This window comes from Myotis daubentonii, chromosome 20 (assembly GCF_963259705.1).
Source record: "Myotis daubentonii chromosome 20, mMyoDau2.1, whole genome shotgun sequence".
NCBI lineage: Eukaryota > Metazoa > Chordata > Mammalia > Chiroptera > Vespertilionidae > Myotis > Myotis daubentonii.
The window spans coordinates 6643488-6664563 of record NC_081859.1 but is presented as its reverse complement, the minus strand read 5'-3'; the positions used below and the strand labels follow the sequence as shown (position 1 = coordinate 6664563).

The window sequence follows — 21076 nt, the reverse complement described above, 5'->3', positions numbered from 1 at the left end:
ATATATAACCGAGTGTCAGCCGGCTGAGTCTCACCACCAAGTGAGGGCCGCTGTCCCCCACACGGACTCCTCTTGGCATCCCCCCCGCAGGTTCACGCAGACCCTCCCGCATAACACGCTGGTCCTTCCACATGAGTTAGAATCGCTGGTTTTCTGGTCTCATTTCCCCGTCGCGAGCGAGCGACTTGAGGGCAAGGCCCGCTGTGCCGTATTCATCTGGTATGGGCGTCAGTAACATTTTTTTCTTTTGAACGGAGGGACGGATGGGACCATATGGCCTCACTCCAGACTGCCTACGCCAGTGATGGCGAACCTTTTGAGCTCGGCGTGTCAGCATTTTGGAAAACCCTAACTGAACTCTGGTGCCGTGTCACATATAGAAATTTTTTGATATTTGCAGCCATAGTAAAACAAAGACTTATATTTTTGATATTTATGTTATATATTTAAATGCCATTTAACAAAGAAAAAATCAACCAAAAAAAATGAGTTCGCGTGTCACCTCTGACACGCGTGTCATAGGTTCGCCATCACTGGCCTAGGCAGTTCCTTGTCCTGCATTCCTTTAGACTCAGGGCCTCAGGCACTAGCTTCCAACCCCGGGTAAGTGAACCGTCACCATGTCTCAGCTCTGTCCTTTCTTCTTACCCTGCACATGCCCTCGGAACCGCTTTCCAAGGTGGTCCATCCGCCAGCCCCGCCTTGGAGTCGGGATCGCCGCTCCGGAGGCTGCTGGCATTTATTTTTGATAGTGGCCATCCCAGTAGTGTTTGTCTGGTCCAACATTCTCATCTTTGATCAGACATCCTCGTGGAAAACAAAAACCCTGCTGGTATTTGTGACGGTTATTCAAAGACAGGATTCTGTGCTTGCTTTCCCAGTTCCCACTGGCAACCTGCTTCCTTTATCTTTCCGTCCGGTCACTTCATCCGCTGCAAACAGGTTCCTTCCAGCAGATCCTGGATTTCGTAATGGGTGCGATTCGTTTTCCTCCACCTGAAAATGGTCAGGCATTGCGGCTGCTTTGCCTCTCCGCTCCCCAGGCTGAGTGCAGGGGCCTGCGGGTTCTCTCTCTGCAGGGAGGGAACTGGTAGCTACCATGAAGACCGGAGGGTGCTCTCCCAGAGTTCCCTGGTGTCCGCTAGGCATCGGCCCCCCCTGACAGTCTGTGTGGCTGTCTTCACCAGGTAGCAGCTAAATAGAAATTACCCTATTTTGTGAAATGTTCACTCTTTGGAAGTGAACTTGAAAATGAGGGCTTTGTTACAATAAACATTGATTTAGTACACTTGAATGATAGCCTTTTTGACTTTTTTTTTTTTAAGTGAAGACAGAGTATCTTTAAAAACAGCAATTTTTATTATGGAAATTTTCAAACCGATGCAGAAGTAGAATAACAGAATAATTCCTCATGTGGAAGTCTCCCAGCTTCAGCAGTTCCCAGTACATGGCCAGTTTATTTTATCTGAGTCCCAGTGAAGTAGTGTTGACCTTGAACAGCATGGCGGTTTGCGGGGCCAACCCCCCGTGCTGTCGAAAATCCACATAAAACTTTTGACTCCGAAAGAGCTTAACTGCGTATCTTGACGGCCAGGGCTTAGGTTCTGAGTGACTTGGTTCTTCGGTAAGGCTCAGTTCCAAAGAGGTGATCGTGCCAACGTGTCCTCCACTTGGAGAAGGTATTTCGTGCATGATTGATAAAGCCCACTTTAATAAAGATCAAGGTGGGTTTAGTCAAAAATATTCACACCCCTCTTTTTTAAAAATATGTTTTTATTGATTTCAGAGAGGAAGGCAGTGGGAGAGAGAGAAACATCAATGATGAGAGAATCATGGATCGGCTGCCTCCTGCACGCCTCCTACTGGGGATGGAGCCCGTAACCTGGGCATGTGCCCCGACCAGGAACCGAACCGTGACCTCCTGGTTCCTAGGTCGACGCTTAATCACTGAGCCACACCAGCCGGGCACTCACACCCTTCTTGAACTTCGGAGTTTCCTCCCTGAACAGCCTTCGGCAAGTGAGACGAGGGCCCGTGAGAAGTGGGTCGTCTCTAGCTCTGGTGCTTCCAAGAGGAGTCTGCACGGGCTCCCAGGAGGGGCTGTTCCGAAGGCCGCGGACTGGCACTGGCTTCCGCACGAATCAGCAAGGCCAGGCTTGGCATTGGGACAACTTTCCCATTTTCTGTAACAAGAACAGCCGTCAGCAGAAAAGCCTTCTCCGGGAAGAGCGGCCCATGGGAAGTACTGGCCCCCTGAACCCGGGTCGTCACACCTGCTAGTACCAGGCAGCAGAGCCCTGTTTGTCGAGAGAGGAAGTTCTCCCCAAGGGGTTCGGCCACCGTGAGCAAACTTTAAAGGATGCGGAGGAAATCATTAAGCTCCTTATTTATGGTGTTAATTGTACATATTCGTTTACAATCAGATACATCCCAGGGTGGGTACAAGCAGGTTCACAGTTGTGAGTACGCGTAACACGGAGTTTCTATTCCTGTGTGATTATTGTATTATTTCTTTGCACAACTATAAACCTACTTTTGCCCACCCCTGTGAATGTACATTTTTCAGGAAACAGTTTTATTCCAGGGCTTTCATGCATCTGTCATCAGCGCTTCTGATCGCAACAGTCACTTTTTAAAAAAATTGTCTTAAAGAGGTTTTTTATTGATTCTTAGAGAGAGAGAGGAAGGGAGAGGAAGAGAAACATCGATGTGAGACGCCCCCTACCAGCTCCCTACCAGCTTGGGGAATGTGTCCCGACCTGGAGTTGAACCGGCAACCTTTAGGTGCACAGGGTGAGGCCCAACCAACTGAGCCACACCAGCCAGTTGCTTTCTGATTCGCTGACAGTTTTCTAGGAGATGTCCTGATGCTTGCAACTGGGTTGATTGAGCCAATATACCTTCATCACCCAACGGTTCCTACTGATAACCAGAAATTTTGGGCAAAGCCACAGATTGGTTTCATGAATCAATTGGCCCATTGTCCTCTTAACTGATCCAGTAGGTATGCATACCCAAGCCTCACAGCCTGTCCACGTTACTGCTTTTCAGAGGGACTTTGAAAAGGGCTGTTTACGGAAGAGGCGTTAATTTCCTCCCCTCTTTGAAACCACACCAGCACTGGCTGAAGTTGTTTCGCACTTGCCTGTCATCCCCACGCAGTACTTTGTTGTTCCGAGTAAAGTAGGCCAGCGAGGACTTTGCCACAGCAGGGCTATGAGGGGAACTCACACTGGGCATTCACACACCGAGGATGGCTATTTACCTTCTGTAACTCCCTGGCCCTTGAGGCCACCTTAACCCAGACCTCTGAGCAACCCGCTTTATTAATTTATTTATTTTAAATAGGTTTTTATTGATTTCAGAGAGGAAGGGAGAGGGGGAGAGAGAGAGAAACATCGATGAGAGAGAGGTCAAAGTGCCCAGGATGCAGAAGACCTCACTGAGCTCTTACTTTGTTTTTCTATTGTTGTTTGGTTTTTTAAAATATTTGTATTGATTTCAGAGAGGGAGAGAGAGAGAGAGAGAGAGAGAGAGAGAGAGAGAGAGAGAGAGAGAAACATCACAATGAGACAGAATCATGGATTGGCTGCCTCCTGCATGCCCCACTGGGGTTTGTGCCCGCAACCCGGTCATGTGCCCTGACCAGGAATCGAACCTTGATCTCCTGGTTCCTAGGATGATGCTCACCCACTGAGCCATGCCGCCCCGGTGAGCGACCCTGTTTTAAACGCCCGTCCTCCATGTGTCTCTCTCTGCAGATCAGGGCGCACCCCCAGTTCAGCGACCTCTGCCAGAGGACCACGGCCGCCTCCTGCTGCCCCAGCTGGACGCTGGGCAACTACATCGCCATCCTGAACAACCGGTCGTCCTGTCAGAAGATCGTGGAGCGGGACGTGACCCACACGCTGAAGCTGCTGCGCGCCTGCGCCAAGCACTACCAGAACGGCACGCTGGAGCCCGACTGCTGGGACGCGGCGGCCCGGAGGAAGGACCAGCTCAAGTGCGCCCACGTGCCCCGCAAGTGCACCAAGTACAACGCCGTCTACCAGATCCTGCACTACCTGGTGGACAAGGACTTCCTGGCCCCGCGGGCAGCCGACCAGCCCGCGCCCGCCCTCAAGTACAGCATGCTCTTCTCGCCCACCGAGAAGGGGGAGAGCATGATGGGCATCTACCTGGACAACTTCGAGCGCTGGAACGCGTCCGACGGCGTCACCACCGTCACCGGCATCGAGTTTGGGATCAAGCACAGCCTGTTCCAGGACTACCTGCTGATGGACACCGTGTACCCCGCCATCGCCATCGTCATCGTCCTGCTCGTCATGTGCGTCTACACCCGGTCCGTGTTCATCACGCTCATGACCATGTTCGCCATCATCAGCTCCCTGATCGTCTCCTACTTCCTCTACCGCGTGGTGTTCAACTTCGAGTTCTTCCCCTTCATGAACCTCACGGCGCTCATCATCCTGGTGGGGATCGGGGCAGACGACGCCTTCGTCCTGTGCGACGTCTGGAACTACACCAAGTTCGACAAGCCCCAGGCCGACACCGCGGAGACGGTGGGCGTCACCCTGCAGCACGCCGCCCTGTCCATGTTCGTCACCAGCTTCACCACGGCCGCCGCCTTCTACGCCAACTACGTGAGCAACATCACGGCCATCCGCTGCTTTGGGGTGTACGCCGGCACCGCCATCCTGGTCAACTACCTGCTCATGGTCACGTGGCTGCCCGCCGTGGTCGTGCTGCACGAGCGGTACCTGCTCAACATATTCACCTGCTTCCGGAAGCCCCAGCCGCAGGGGTACCCCCCCAAGAGCTGCTGGGCGGCCGCGTGCCGGGCGGGCCACAAGGCCCTGTTTGCCGTCTCCGAGGCCTCGCGCATTTTCTTCGAGAAGGTGTTGCCCTGCATCGTCATTAAGTTCCGCTACCTCTGGCTCTTCTGGTTCCTCGCCCTGACCGTGGGGGGCGCCTACATCGTGTGCGTGAACCCCAAGATGAAGCTGCCCTCCTTGGAGCTGTCCGAGTTCCAGGTGTTCCGGTCGTCTCACCCCTTCGAGCGCTACGACGCCGAGTACAAGAAGCTCTTCATGTTCGAGCGCGTCCACCACGGCGAGGAGCTGCACATGCCCATCACGGTGATCTGGGGGGTGTCCCCCGAGGACAACGGCAACCCGCTGAACCCCAAGAGCAAAGGCAAGCTGACCTTGGACAGCAGCTTCAACATCGCCAGCCCCGCGTCCCAGGTCTGGATTCTGCACTTCTGCCAGAAGCTGCGAAACCAGACCTTCTTCTACCAGACGGACGAGCAGGACTTCACCAGCTGCTTCATCGAGACTTTCAAGCGCTGGATGGAGAACCAGGACTGCGACGAGCCGGCCCTGTACCCCTGCTGCAGCCGCTGGAGCTTCCCCTACAAGCAGGAGGTCTTCGAGCTGTGCATCAAGAGGGCCATCATGGAGCTGGAGCGCAGCACGGGGTACCACCTGGACAGCAAGACCCCGGGGCCCCGCTTCGACGTCAACGACACCATCCGGGCCGTGGTCTTGGAGTTCCCGAGCACCTACCTCTTCACGCTGGCCTACGAGAAGATGCACCAGTTCTACCGGGAGGTAGACGCGTGGATCTCCCGCGAGCTGAGCTCGGCCCCCGAGGGCCTGGGCAACGGCTGGTTCGTCAGCAACCTGGAGTTCTACGACCTGCAGGACAGCCTCTCGGACGGCACCCTGGTCGCCATGGGGCTGTCCGTGGCCGTGGCCTTCAGCGTGATGCTGCTCACCACCTGGAACGTGATCATCAGCCTCTACGCCATCGTCTCCATCGCGGGGACCATATTTGTGACGGTCGGCTCTCTCGTCCTGCTGGGCTGGGAGCTGAACGTGTTGGAGTCTGTCACCATCTCGGTGGCGGTGGGCCTGTCGGTGGACTTCGCCGTCCACTACGGGGTGGCGTACCGCCTGGCCCCGGACGCCGACCGGGAGGGGAAGGTGGTCTTCTCCCTGAGCCGCATGGGCTCCGCCATCGCCATGGCCGCCCTCACCACCTTCGTGGCCGGGGCCATGATGATGCCGTCCACCGTCCTGGCCTACACCCAGCTGGGCACCTTCATGATGCTCATCATGTGCGTAAGCTGGGCCTTCGCCACCTTCTTCTTCCAGTGCCTGTGCCGGTGCCTCGGGCCGCAGGGCGCCTGCGGGCAGATCCCTCTGCCCAGGAAGCTCCAGTGCAACGCCTTCTCCCGCCCCTCGCCCGCGAGTCCCCGGGACAAGGGACCGAGCAAAACGCACAGCGCGAATGCTTATCACGCGGGTCCCCGGGGCCAGAAATCGGACGCGGAGCATGAGTTCTACGAATTGGAGCCTCTGGCGTCCCCCAGCCGCCCCGCCTCTGAGAAGGCCGCCTACGAAGAGACCCACGTCTGCTCCGAGTGTCTCAGCGGCCCGGCCAAGAGTGCGGGGATGCCCGTGCCCGCGGCTTACAACGGCGAGCTGGGCCAGAGCGCCCGGGGCGAGCCGAGCTCTGCCTTGTTGCAGCCGGCGCTGGACCAGCGCGCCGTGCGCCACTTCTTCTCTCTGAGTCAGAGATGCGGCTGCCCAGCTGCCTACAGACACGTGCAATACGGCCCACACTCCTGCCACCAGATGGGCGACTGCTTGTGCCACCAGTGTGCCCGCGCTGCCGGCGGCTTCGTGCACGTGCAGAACGGCGTGGCACCTCTGCCCATGGCGCACCGAGCCCCTGAGGGCTGCGTGCCCCCCGTCCCGCACGTCTACCACTGCCCCTGCCTGCAGGGCAGAGCCCACCCCCCCGCAGCGCAGAGCCCTCTGCCGCGGAGCTGCTGCCTCCCCCCAGGGCAGCACCTGCAGGCCCCGGACCCAGCGGGCAGGGGCAGCGGACACAGCCTGCAGGGCCTCGAGGAGCCGTCAGCACTCGTCTGCAGGAGCGCGGGGTCCTCGCAAAGAGCAGGTGATCCTGAGAACAGCCAAAGGGGACCCGGTCCGCACAGAGACACGGGGACCGCGGTCGGCGGGGCAGGGGCTGAGGACACGGACTCCGGGTCCCCGGGGCAGCCCGACACGGCGGAAAGGGGGGCTGAGCCCTGCTCGTCACAGACCGACGTCCCCGTGAGCTCAGAACGTTTGCATCCGAACGAACCAACATTTCTATTGAACCATTTCGTGGGGGAGGCTGGGTGCGGGTCCTGCCCGAACCGCCCCCAGGGCTGCGGGAGGATGGCGCGGGCGCGGTGCGGTGCCCACTGCCGGATGCCCGCCTTTGAGGCCTCCGTGCCTGCTGTCTTAGCACACGCGGAACTTTCTGGTGAAAGTCTGTTAATAAAAACACTTTAATAAATGCAGTATTAAATTCTAAATTCCGAACCGGCGCCTCGATTGTTCCTTTGAAGGGGAAATGAAACCCAGAAGGTTAGAAAAGGAGCCCAGAGGTGCAGGAAGGAGAAGGTTTCACTTGTTAAAAGTCACGGGAGACTTTGGTATTCCGTGTGAACGGTCGGACACGTATCTAAGAAGTGGCGGTGGATCCTGTTTTATACTTTCAAAAAGTCCAGTTGTCTTACATCTAAATCCAGTTTGAAAAATAATGGTCTCTCCTAGCAGTGAGTCAGAGCGGAGTGTGAGTTACCTAGAAGTTTCCATTCTCCCGGAAACCCCGTTTGCCTGATAGCTGCTTCTAGCTGCTTCTGGTGCCGTGGCTGTCAGTAGTCAGGACCTGTGATTGCACACCACGAATGTAGGTTTTGGTAGAGCTCCTTTCGCTGGAATTCAGGAGGTGGATCCCTCGGCAGCCTGCCCCCTCTGAAGAAAACCGGTGGAGATATTTCTAAATACCACGTTCCCCCCTATAAGTTGCATTTGTTATTTTCTAGGAATAGTTTTCCAAATTAGATCTGCCTCTTAGGGCTTTCAAAAAAGATTTGGAAGGGATCTCCTGGTGTCCTGACTCCAAGCCACCGCCACCAAACCACAGTTCTAGGTGGCTTTCCAGCGTTCGCTTGAATACTTCAGTGACATTAATTCCTTATCACTGGGCAGCACCATATCACTATTTCTAACTCTGTATTGTCCTAGAGAATTGCAAAGCAGGTAATAGATTAAGTGATAAGAGAAAAGGGCCCTTTCACTGAAATATTTGTAACTGGGAGGGTATTTGTTTAGTGAAGGAGTTACAGGCTGTTCCGAGGACTTGCCTTTGAGGTTGGGGTCCCCGTGACCACAGTCGGTTCCTGACTTCCCTGCAAGGTCACCTTCTAAGTCCCGGCTGACTGGGAAGTGGGGTGGGCCCAGAGTGTCACAGAGAAGAGCTGTATTGTTTGAAAGAAGCTTCGCGGCTTCCTCTTGCTGTGATTACTGTGAAATGCACACCCCCCTAAGACAATATTCTTTAAAGTTATGCCGGGCTGCTCTGATATTAAATGTCATTGCAAGAATAGATGCCCCAGCCTCAATCATCCTCACTTTTGAAACTTTGTGTCACGGGTAATACGAAGAGTAGTTTTACAAATGGGGTCTCACGGACCATTAAATGTTCCTGATTCACGTTGGTTCACATGGAAACCGCCTTTCCACCAGCCGTTAGGACCGTTCCTGAAGGAAACATGAGGAAACAATGACTTTGAAAGCAGCTGTCTTTTCTCTTAAAAGAGAGGGGTCATGTGAGAAGGAAAAAAAATGAAGCCTGGGTTAAAAAAACTCAAAGACCCAATTGAGATTGCTTCTCATTGGATTCAGACATAGCCACGAGAGTAGAAATTTGTTGAAATTATGAGGTACGTTTTTTGGTTTTTTTTTTAATGCAAAGGTAACTATCATGTTCAAATATTCTTCACAGCACAGAGGATTTTTCCAAAATGCTCGCTGGCTTTTAGTTTATCTCCAGTTGCTACACTAATCTATGGAATCCATGATGGGGTTTTTTGTTGTTAAAACGGCCACTTTCATTAATGTTTGATTTTTATACACTCAGAGGTTTTATATCTTTGCACTAAATAGATAGAAAAAGAGATAAGGCATGAATATCCGTAGCTGACTAGTAGAATCTTGTACCTTTTGTTGTTGACAGTGTTTTAACTGCCCTGATTTTGGATTTGTGTGTGTGTGTGTGTGTGTGTGTGTGTGTATTTTGTGTGTGTCTCTTCTCATGAGCTTCGGAAACCAGTGTGCACACCCAAGAACAACTCGCCAAGTAACCAGATCAACACCGTTTCCATGGACTTCCCTGAGCCGTCGGTTGCAGCATGAACATGACCACACGCTGGCCAGCTAGGTCACAGCTTGCTAACGCGGCAGGCCTTCCTGCGAGTGGGGTGTGAGCGCTGTTCTAATTGCAGGGACGGGAGGGGGTGAAAGCAATGATGTTCTGCCTTCAGCAGTCCTTTCAAAAAAGGGACCCTCCTAGAATGGACATTCAAGAGTGTCTTTTAGGCCACCTTGAGGCCCGTAGAATTTTAATCTTGAATAAGAAGATAAGTCACCCCGGCCGGCATGGCTCAGTGGTTGAGCGTCGACCTATGAACCAGGAGGTCCCAGCTCGATTCCTGGTCAGGGCACATGCCCCGGTTGCAGGCTCCATCCCCCGTGTGGGGCGTGCAGGAGGCAGCCTATCAATGATTCTCTCTCATCATTGATGTGTCTCTCTCTCCTCTCCCTCTCCTTTCCTCTATGAAATCAACAAAAAAAATACATATTTTTAAAAAGAAGATAAGTCAATGGCCAGGTTGTTAAGAGCATCTCTGTAGAGCATACACCTTCCTCTGAGGGGGTTTAAGCCAACATTTGAAACACCAGTCAGCACCTCCCCCGTCCTCCCCGGGCCCCTAAAGTGCGATCCATTTCTTGACCTGCTGCTTATTATTCATGACTCGGTGATATCCCCGACCCTGACTGTCACAGCGAGTCGAGTTACAGTTCATATACTCAAACCAACCGGAATAGCCAAACCTCGACATTTATAATCATGTTTTTTCACATAACTTTCTGTCCTGTAACTACATCTTCCTAACAAATGAAGGGCAGGTTATGTTCAGTAAGAGGTTTGTTGTTGTTTTAACTAGTAAGAGTCTTATAAAGGAGCTGGTTTTAACTTGAGACAAAGTGACTATCGGGAAATTTTGCTCAACCTCTATCCACTAATTGGACCTTTCTGGTCAGCGATCTGGACTTCCGATTTCCACTATTTAAAGGAGAAAGGATTTGCTAAGTAAATCAATAACCCAAACGAGATTACAAAGAGGCTATTTGCCTGCCTGAGAGATCAAACCTCCGGAGTTTACAACACTGCGTTAGTGCAGTATTTTTGGCAGTATCATATGACCCTTAACAAATCTCACTGATAAAGAACGATCCAGTAGGACTGACTCTCTCGAAGCAAATCTCTACCAGATGTTTAGGAACTAGCCGAGAAGCATAAAATAGCATCTATTTCTAAACAGACTTAGCTGTGATCTTTGTTGGTTGCTCTTCACTCCCATGAGGGCCATTGTTCGGCCGCGGAAGCTCCCTGGTCTGCAGGGACACTTCCGGTCCTCAGCACTCTGGCCGCTGGCCAGCGACATTCGACATTGGACGTAGCCTGGAGGGGCGGGATGTGCAGTAAAGCCGCAGGCTTACCCTCCCTCCAGCAAGTTTTCTTTCCATGCAGAGATCTGAGAGGTGGCTTTGGGAAACCAGCAAATCTCTGGCGACATCCTCACTCAGGTTGAAGTTCACCAGTGTCTGCCCTTTCCTACAGCCTGATCTCTTCACCTTCCGTTTTCTGAACAGTGTGTGTGTGATTAGTGGGATAGGTCAGGTGGGAAGAGGTGGATGCTAAACAATCTTGGGTGGTTGAGTAAGATCCCAACTTGAATTTTCACCCTATTCTGAAAAGGACCTGAAAAGAACCCTGAGCCCTAGCCGGTTTGGCTCAGTGGATAGAGTGTCGGCCTGTGGACTGAAGGGTCCTGGGTTCGATTCCAGTCAAGGGCACATGCCCGGGTTGTGGGCTCGATCCCCAGTAGGGGTCGTGCAGGAGGCAGGCGTTGGATGTTTCTCTCATTGATATTTCTCTCCCTCTCTCTCTCTCTTCCTTCTTCTCTCTCTAAAAATAAAATAAATAAAATGCTGCCTGCAGGAAAAAATACGTTCACAACACCTGTAACAAAGGATCAATAGCTCTCTCATCCAGGACTGAAAGAAAAGGAAGCCCAGTGGAAAAACGGGCAGATGATGGAAACCGGCACTTCACCGGCGGAAGCTTACAGATGGGCCATCTGTTGGCTAGATGACTTACTCAAGCCATCGGATTGGCCAGAATCTTAAAGATGGATGACGCCCAGCGTCGGAGAGAACCTGGGGGAAGGAGGCGGTTTGGATGAGTGAAAATCAACACAATATTCTGGAACGTCAGCTCCCGACAACCATTGTGAATGTTTATAGTGTGTGACACAGGAGTTGCATTTTTAAGGCTCTTTCCTCTGGCGACGACAGCACGCGTGTGCCAAATATATGTGTGTGTGTGGGGGGGGGGGGGGGGGTTCGTGATAAGAATTTAAAACAAATGTAATGTCCACCAATAGATTCCCGGTTAAATAAAACTATGGAATGCTTCGCATCGCCCATAAAAAGCGATGCAGGTGTTTCTTAACTGAGTGGAAAGATACTCAGGGCGCAGAAGGAAGGGGGGGAAAGTGTTGCCAAGAAAATGTTTAGAACAAGTCGCACAAAACTTTTAGCAGAGGCTTGCCCGGCCGGCGTGGCTCAGTGGATAGAGCGTCGGCCTGCGGACTGAAGGGTCCCAGGTTTGATTCCGGTCAAGGGCATGGACCTTGTTTGCAGGCACATCCCCAATAGGGGGTGTGCAGGAGGCAGCTGATCAATGTTTCTCTCTCATTGATGTTTCTAACTCTCTATCCCTCTCCCTTCCTCTCTGTAAAAAATCAATAAAATATATTTTTAAAAAAACAAAAAACTTTTAGCAGAGGCTCCTCTGCGGACCAGGGCTGAATTTCCCTTGATTTCCCTGCCGTCCAGGTGTAGATCCTAATGACTAATGAAGGAGTCATTTCCCATTACTTGTGTGCTTTTTATTCAATGTGACTTTATTTACTCTAAACATTAAAATAAGAAAATCATTAAGTGACACGGGTCAGCCTCCATGCTGGAAGCAAAGTGCGGCCTGTAATTGAGGCGTGTGCTCTCATCGAGGTGTCTACGAGACACATGGGAAGCAGAAGCAGGGAAGGTAGGAGGCACCCCGAGTGTTTACTGTGATCTACGTAATTACCCCCTTTTCATTTATGAGTCCAGGGATCCCTTAACAACCTTAGGAAAGAAGTCAGCAATATCATCCCTAGTTTATGGATGTGCACACTGAGGAGGAGAAAAATCGGGAAACACTCATCAGGCCACATGGCTACAGGCGCTGTGGAATCACATCATTGAGACCCGGGTTCAGCTGGAGTTCACAGCCTGTTGGGCTGGTCCTGGGCTCTTCGTCCCCCTTAGTGATGGGGGGTGTGTGTGTGGGGGGATTTGGAGGTCTGACTCGCCCAGGAGAAGCCAGGGGAGTCGGATCTTAAGGGGAAAAAAACCTGAGTGAATAGGTTCACACCTGCCCGCCCGCCTGCCTGGAGGCTGGGCCCACACTCCCAGGTGAGGCCAGTGTGTGGCTTAATGATGCTCGGGACCCGTTATATTTGGAGGCGGCGTTGTTTGTCTTTCGAGCAGAGGTTTGTGGAAGCAAAACCAGAGACGGGGACGCCGAGGACGGAATGCCGAGTGGGAGCGTTTGGCCGTCCGGTGGGAACCCGAGTGAGCAGGCGAGGCTCCGGGGGACAAGGTCGGAGGAAGAGGGTGAGGTAGGTCTTCGAGGCCCACGGGGGCGTGCGGCCTGGCTCGGTGACATGAGTTTGTGGTGGGGGCCGGCGTCTGCTGCTGCAGGAGGCGGGCTGTTGGTGGCAACCTCTGCAGTGCCCCGCTGGGGTCGGTGGGGTGTCCGGTGGGGGGGGGGGAGCCGTGAGCGGGCACCTGGCTGGCTGGTCTGCCTGGGGCACCTGGCTGGATGGCCAGCGGGTTGGTCAGTTTCTTGTTTGGGTTCCCATCAAACGCAGAGGCTGGGGCCCACGGACGGGAGAGGGGCTGCTTTCTGTGGACAGAGGCATGGCCGTCTGTGAGGTTTGAGAGGCTTCCCCGGGGCAAGGGGCTGCCCACCGCGGGCCGGCCCAGCCTTCTCGCCACCCCGCCCGCTGGCCTTTCTCCTGGGATCCCTCCGCCCCTCTCGCTCCCAGGCTGAAGGCAAAAGCCCAGCCTGGACGTGGCTGCCGGGGTCGGCAGGAAGCCGGCTGGGTGCGGGGGGCGGACGGACGCCCCCCTCGTCGGCCGGGGCAGGTGGCGGGCGTAAACAGGAGGTTGTCGGGCGCTGGAAATTCCCGAGTGAGGTCTTTCTGTATAACTGGGAGGAAGGGACATCCTGACATTGATCGGGAGATGGTCGCGCTCAGCATCTATTCCAGACCCACACGGAAGGGCGGGCGGCGGGCTTTGTCCTGTGACCCGACGGCCAGGACACGCCAGGCCGGGGTGGGCGCCCGGATGCCCCTCCAGGCCAGGCTGGGCGAGTCGGAGCAGAGGGAACTTAAGGTCTTGGGAGCCCTGGGAGAGACTCAAACCCAGCCCCGCCCGCTCCAGGGGACCTGAGGCTGGTCCCTTTGTGTCTCTGGCTGGGCTGTGGGGTGAAGGCAGCACCCCTCACGCCGGACACAGGGCCCTGGGGCCTCGCCTAGGAGGCGGCCCAGGCTGTGCACCCTGGTCATTCAGGAGCTACGCCCGCCCCAAGGCAGCCGGGACCTGGAGGACAGGGCCTGAGCGGACACAGTGGCCACTGGATGGATGGCCTGTGCTCCCTGTGGGTGAGGATCGGTGGCACACAGTGGGGTTCAGCAGGGCCAGCTCCTGTCTGCCTCCCCCAGCCCCTCGCTCCGGGCCGTGAGCTAGTCCGTGCGAGGCCCCGGGGTCTGCAAATTAACAGCCTCCCCTCCTGTCTCCGCTGGGATCGCAGACCCGCCCCCCAGCAGCCCCCGTGACCCCGCAGTAAACACTCCCTCGGCTTGTCCCCCAGCGTCACTGCGTTCTGAACTGCTGAGGTTTTCAAGAGAAAGTGCTGGCTCAGCAGGTGAACTGAGTCTCGGGCTGGGAAAGGTCTTGGCTCGGGCCTCCTCTTCCGGGAGGTTGGGAGCCGGCGCCCGTCATGGTGGATCAAGGGGGCCGGGTGGGCCCAGCGTTCGGCGAGGGGATCTCGGTAAAGTCGGGGCCTCAGAAGGGCCACTGGGTCGCTGAAGCAGTTCCTGGGGTCATGTGGGCCCAGGCGATGGGAACGGAGCTCGGGAAGTCCGGCGACCACCCATCCCCTCTCTGGGTCCCCCCTCTGGTTCCCTCAGAGAGAATCGCTTTGAGGTGGGGGTGCCTGTTTAGCCCAGCACCACCCCCTCCCCGGGGACACCGCCGGAGGCCGCTGGTTTGTCCGTCAAGCTCTTCTCAATGAATGACAGGCTCTCGGTTTTCTCTGATCCTCTTCCCCTGGCGTGTTTCAGGCTCACATAATGCAGTCCGCCTTTCCTGGAAACTGGATATCGGGGTACTCCGGGGCCAAGCACACTGTTCCCTGCTGTGGGGAAGGAGTCAGGGGTGGGAGGTGGCAGGAGCCCCATCTCTCAGAGCTCCCCTGACTCCTGGGCGCGGGGCTGGGATCAGGGGACCCAGGGAAACCAGGGATTCCTGGGGGAGGGGCGGCCTGCAGGCCTGGTGGGACCCAGGTGCCCCCTGCAAGTTAGTACCGAGGTTGAGGCCAAGTCTGTGAGGCCCGTGTTCCCCTCGGCTCCCAGGACCCCGAGGGGAGAGATGCGAGGCCACTGCCCAGTCCCAGAGCTGGCCTGGTCTGCATCCCAGGGCCCCCGGGAGACCACAAGGGCAGGGAGGGGGCCCCCCAGGGGCGATGGGGAGAGAGGCCGCCATGGGCACTGACCCAGAGCCTCTCGGCTGCCGAGCTAGAGACTAGGCCCAATTCCCACGAGTGCACCCCGAGCCTGGGGTGCCCCCTCGTTTTGCAGGGGTTGGGCCATGGCCGGGCAGCAGTTTCTCAGGGCTGGGGGCTGGGGGAGGGAGGGGGTTTGACATGAGAAACAGCTGGAACCCGGCGCTCACACTCACTCAGGTTTCACTCTGTTGTGATGGAGGATTAGCAGGAGGAGGGGGGGCAGCTGTGCCGGCCTTGGCCTTCCCGGTCTTTCTCCCTGGGCCGGCCCCCGCCTGAATTTGGGTGCTTGTGTCTGTCTGGGGTGGGGGCACGGGAAGGACCCCGTGTTTGCGCACTTGACGTTCATTCACTGATGCTCACAGCGTCATCCCTTCACGCACGTGGTCAGCAACCAAACGCTCGCTTGTGCACCGCTGGGCCCAAAGGTGTCAGCAGCCCCAGGGATGAGAGGGCCGAGCTGGGTTAGGGGTGTGGGGAGCCAGGGCCAGGGGAGGAGAAGACGGTCGCAGCCTCCTCCAGGCTCTGGGGCTGGGGCATGGGGACTAGAGAGAAGGCGCCAGTGGGGAGCGCCTCGAGGCCTGGCCGGGCTGCCTGGAGCTCGGGGCCTGGGCCGGCCAGACGGGCTCCTCGCTCTGTGCAGAGCTGGTCAAGTCTCCTCCCACCCCAAACTATTCTGTCTGCTTGGCAAGAGCCGCAGACCAAGGAGGGCCCAGACCAAGCACCCAGGGTCAGATCCTGGGCGACCATATTGTCCCTGGATGGCTCCTTAGTCAGCGCAGGTGCTAGGGCAGGTGCGGCCTGGGGTTATGGGCACGGTCCCCCCTTACCCCCCGGCCTGAGACAGGGGCTCAGCGCACAGCTGACCCCACCCCGGTGGCTCCAGGGCTGCATGGACAGCTGTTGGCAACATCCAAGTGACCCCAGAGTCTGACCACTTCTTTCCTCCCTGGGGACAGGAGGGAGCTTGTATTTTTATTTTTTATTATTTATATACTTTAATCTTAAAAACCAATGGGTTTTCTAAAAGCACCCAGATAGGTAGGTAGTATCTCTTTTTTTTTAATATTTTTTTCTTTATTGATTAAGGTATTATATATGTGTCCTTATCCCCCCATTGCACCCCCAACCCCCCCCACTCATGCCCTCACCCCCCTGGTGTCTGTGTCCATTGGTTAGGCCTATATGCATGCATATAAGTCCTTTGGTTGATCTCTCCGCCTGACCCCCACCCTCCCTGCCTTCCCTCTGAGGTTTGACGGTCTGATCGATGCTTCTCTGTCTCTGGATCTGCTTTTGTTCATCAGTTTATGTTGATCATCATATCCCACAAATGAGTGAGATCATGTGATATGTATCTTTCTCCGACTGTTTATTCCGCTGAGCACAATGCTCTCCAGGTCCGTCCATGCTGTTGCGAATGGAGGTTATATTTTTAAACCTCACATCCCAGGTGCCCTCCCTTCCTGGAAGGAAATGCTCTTGTTCTATTGTGGAAAGTGAAAGTCAAGGTCATCCATGCGGCCTGGGGGGCTGGGGGAGGGAGGGTGAGGGGAGGGAGGGGGGCTGGGAGCTTTGCCCGGTCGGGGAGCAGGGACATACACACAGACACGTGTTTCAGGTCCAGCAAGGCGCCCCGAGACCCAAGCCACGTCCCCCACCAGCAGCCCTTTGCGTGTCTGCCAGCCTGTGACTCCCGAGCAGGGGCCCGGGCCGCCCAGGGAGAGCCCTGGGCTGAACACGTCCGGGCCCACTGGTCTCTCTGGGATCCAAGTTCACGGCACCCGGTGCTGGTCCTCCTCGCTCCCTCCGGGGAGCTGCGTGCCGATGGCGGGGAAGGCCCTGCCGTGGTTCAGAAGAACATCCCGTTAAGCGTCCTGAGGGAGGACGCTCGAGTACCTTCACTTTAGTCCAGCGGTTCTCAACCTGTGGGTCGCGACCCCTTTGGCGGTCGAACGACCCTTTCTCAGGGGTTGCCTAAGACCATCCTGCATATCAGATATTTACATGACGATTCATCACAGTAGCAACATGACAGTGATGAAGTAGCCACGAAAATAATTTTATGGTTGGGTCACAGCATGAGGAACTGTATTTAAAGGCCCAGAAGGTTGAGAACCATTGCATTAGATGCTGCATCGGGAAATGATAGCAGTTTCTGCCCAGGAGCCAGCAGGCAGGGTGTGAGCGAGGGGCGCTGTGCTCGAATGAAAGATGAATGAAACCCCTTGATCATGGAGCCACGTGCAACCCCTTCTCTGCACGTTGCTGATAACACGCTGGGCCCGGGGGACACGCCCGAGGGCGCCTGCAACCTCCTCGCTGACCCCCCTCAGGAGGCAGGCTGGGGAGCCAGGCCTGACCAAGCCCTCGATGGCCAGACCCCACACCAGTGTGGAGCCAGGGACCCCCAGTGACACTCCATAGAGAGGCGTTTGCCCCCACCCCAAGGCCCTGGAGCAGGGGTGGGCAACGTCCGGCCCTCGGCCACGCGAGGCCCCAGAAATCCTCTGGCCTGGCCCTGCCAAAGCCTTAGGGGTGAATTATTAAATGTTTGAGCAAACACAGCAGGCTCGTTTGCAAGTCGATCCTTTTGTTTGGCCCTTGAATGATGTTATAAACGCCCAAATGGCCCCTGGCGGAGAGAAGGTTCCCCACCCCTGCCCTGGACGATGGAGTTGCCTCCCCTGGCACCTCTGGGCTGGGGCAGGCACAGGTGGGATGGCTGTGGCCCACACAGGCTCGGACCCGGTGCCAGGCTGGCTCCCAGGCCGGCTCCCGGGCCGGACAGGGGCTCCTACGGTTCTGGGAGTCTCCGGTGACCAGACAGGACACCACTTGGCGGTCAGGGGAAATGACTGAGGTCCTGTCTCCTCTCCCCGCTGCCTGCGGGTGGGAGTGGGAGGCTCCCGTCACGCTGAGGGCAGGACGGCGTGGCTGGGCGCTCCCCACACCTGCGAGCTCCCCAGGGCAGTGGCTGTGGCTCTGGGTGGCTCCCACGCCTGGCCATCGTCCCCAGGGCCTCTGCTCGGGGCCCTGCGTGCTGTCTCGTCCCCATCAGACAGCAGGCCCTAGAGGGGGCACGTGCTGGGCGTTCAGACGCTTGTACCTCGCAGGGCAGCTGGTCAGGAGCCGGCCATGACCAGGTGGGCACTGTTGGCCGTGTCACTGCGACCTCGGCTTTGTAGAGGTTCCTTCTGATTATTCAATGAGGGAGTGGGGGCTCTGGGAGGCTAAGTGATGTCGGTACAGACAGAGACGGGGAGGGTGGAGCTGGGCTTAGACCTGGCTTCTCACTCCAGCTGGTCCCCACTCACTCTCTCCCTCCTGGAAACCTGCAGTGGTCCCTCCTCCCCTCCTTCCCTCCTCCCTTTCCCCTCCCCTCCCCTCCCCTCCCCAGGCCTCCCATTTCCCACGCTTACCTGGCCTGAAAAAGCCCGGGAATTCCCATGAGCCACCTTGGCAGGACCCTTGGAGGACGAACTCGGTCCGTGGCCCCTGCCCGGCCCCCCAAGCTTGGCCGAGAGGGCACAGGGCGGGGGCCTGCACTCCCCCTGGCAGCCTCCCCCGCCCTCAGGGGTGGGTAGGGTTGCCACACTTAGCAAATAAAACATGGGCCACACTTGTACCAACAAAAATATGTTGTTTACTAGTGTCTGACATTCAAATGTAGCTGGGAGTCCTGCACGCCCTCTGGCCTCCTGGCCTCCTGGCCTCCTGGCCAGGACCAAGCAGGCTGCTGTCCAGGGGGACATGAGCCCTGGGAGAGGCTGGGAAAGAGAAATAGAGCCGGCAAGGGGGAGAGAAGCGAGGGAGGAGGGGGTGAGTCCTGGCTCCCCGTGTCCAGCCTGGTCCCAGTTCCCTCATGGGGGACAGCCCTCCTCCTGTGTCTCTCCCACAGGCGAAGGGGGCTGGGCTGAGGCCCCAGGGCAGGCAGGGCGAGGCGGGGCCCTGAGAGAGGCCCCTTCCAGAACAGAGGGTGGGGAAAGGGCTCCTGGCTCGGGGTGAGCCCAGGGCACCGGGGCGCCCACAGAGGAGGGACAGGACCTGTGGTCCCTCGCACATGCCGCCCAGAGAAGCGATTCCGGGGCAGACAGGCGCCGGGGTGACAGAGGGCTGCGCTGTGTCCACATCTCATCACTGCCGGCCGGGACTCCCTCCCGTCTGAGCCGGGCCACACCCCGAGGGGCCGTGGGGACCCCAGGGAGGGCCCCCTCTGGCCCGCTCGCAGCCTCAGCGCCCGGATCTTCCCAGAGCCCCCCTGCTCGCCGCCTCCCCCCGCCCCCCCGGGGAAGGGAAACGGCCTGTGCGTGTGCTTTCAGGAGCAATTGCAGGGTTTGTTCCCTGGCTTTGCGACTGGGTGTTTCTCTCCTCAAACAAAACGTGGAGGCTTCTGGGCGGCGGCCCCGCCCGGCTCCTGCGGCCGCTGTGGGATCTGCGGTGGGATTTCTGTGGCCAGGCCCGGCTATTTCCAGCCTCGGGAAAGGGTGGCAGCCACCGTGTCAAGGCCATCGTTGTGGGACATGGCCGAGCATTGCCCGTGACACTCACAGGCGGCCTTTGTACGGCCAGAGCTCGTGGGTGCCTGTGACCGTTGGCAGAGGCCCCGGGGGTGGCACTGAGGCCTGGGTGTGTGTGTGGGGGGGTGGGGGTGGAGGAAGGGGTGGTGTCGGTAGAAAGCTGTGATGTCCAGGTTGCTCAGTAAACACCACGCAGGTGGACAGCGGATGAGATCTGACGCCGGGAGGGTGGTGGGACACTTGACAGGGGATCCCACCGGACAGGGGTCCCAGAGGGGCTGAGCCCGATCCCAGCAGGGGCCTCGCAGGGCCCAGGGGAGGTACCTCAGGCCCCTCACGTTCTGTCCTCAGGCCTGAGGTTAGGGGGAGGCGAGTGAGAGCAAAGGTGTGGAATTAAAGAGGGCATCACTCCCTAACCCGGACCCTGACTCTGACCCTGGCCCTGGCCCTGACCCTCTCCCTGACCCTGGCCCTGACCCTGACCCTGACCCTGGCCTGCAGGTGGGGCCTGGGCAGACCCTGCAGCCGCCCTTCGGCGTCCCCAGCACAGCACGGGTGGGTGAGTGCGTGGACTCTGGCTGGGGTGGGGTCTCGGCCCTGTTTCTAGGCCAGTGATGGCGAACCTATGACACGCGTGTCAGAGGTGACACGCGAACTCATTTTTTTTGGTTGATTTTTTCTTTGTTCAATGGCATTTAAATATATAAAATAAATATCAAAAATATACATCTTTGTTTTACTATGGTTGCAAAGATCAAAAAATTTCTATATGTGACACGGCACCAGAGTTCAGTTAGGGTTTTTCTTTTTTTTTCTTTTCTTTTTTTTCATGTTCTACAGTTTATTTAACCTTTGCCGACAAAGATGTAATTGCTCCAATACTCTACAAACCTGAGTAGTTTCTGTTGAGACATCAGGTGACAGTCTTGTGGGAGCTCTCTTGTAGGTAACTCTTTCTCTTGCTACTTTTAAAATTCTCTCTTTGTCCTTAACCTTTGCCGTTTTGTGTCTTGGTGTCAGCCTCTTTGGGCTCATCTTGACTTGGACTCTCTGTGTTTGCCGGACTTGTAGTTCTCTTTTCTTCAACAGGTTAGAGAAGCTTTTAGTCATTATTTGCTCAAATAGGTTCTCAATATTTTGCTCTCTTCTTCTGGAACCCCGATGATGCAAATGGTGTTGCACTTGATGTTATACCAGAGGCCCTTTAACCTATTTTCATTACTTTTCCATCTTCTTTTTTAAAGAGATATTTTTATTGATTTCAGAGGGCAAAGGAGAGGGAGAGAGACATAAAAGCATCAACGATGAGAATCGTTGATTGGCTGCCTCCTGCACGCCCCGCGGTGGAATCAAGCCCACAGCTTGGGCTTGTGCCCTGACTGGGAATTCTACCCTGACCTCCTGGTTTGTAGGTCGACGCTCAACCACTGAGCCACACTGGCTGGGCTCATTTCTTTTTCTTTCTGCTGTTCCGATTGAGAATTTTCTTCTACCTTGTCTTCCAAAAAGTGGGTTCAGTCCTCTGCTTCGTC

At 56.1% G+C, this 21076-nt stretch overlaps 1 protein-coding gene across 10 annotated transcripts in view; it reads left to right on the top strand.

Moving 5' to 3' along the window:
• The window catches only part of DISP1 (dispatched RND transporter family member 1), a 116696-nt gene extending 109324 nt beyond the window's left edge, over nucleotides 1–7372 (top strand). For all 10 annotated transcript variants that reach the window (XM_059677510.1, XM_059677512.1, XM_059677518.1 and 7 more), the window contains one exon: nucleotides 3762–7372. In XM_059677510.1, the coding sequence (XP_059533493.1) occupies nucleotides 3762–7349 (3588 nt within the window). In that variant the 3' untranslated portion in view covers nucleotides 7350–7372. The remainder of the gene's footprint in view (nucleotides 1–3761) is intronic.
• Nucleotides 7373–21076: the final 13704 nt, after the last annotated feature.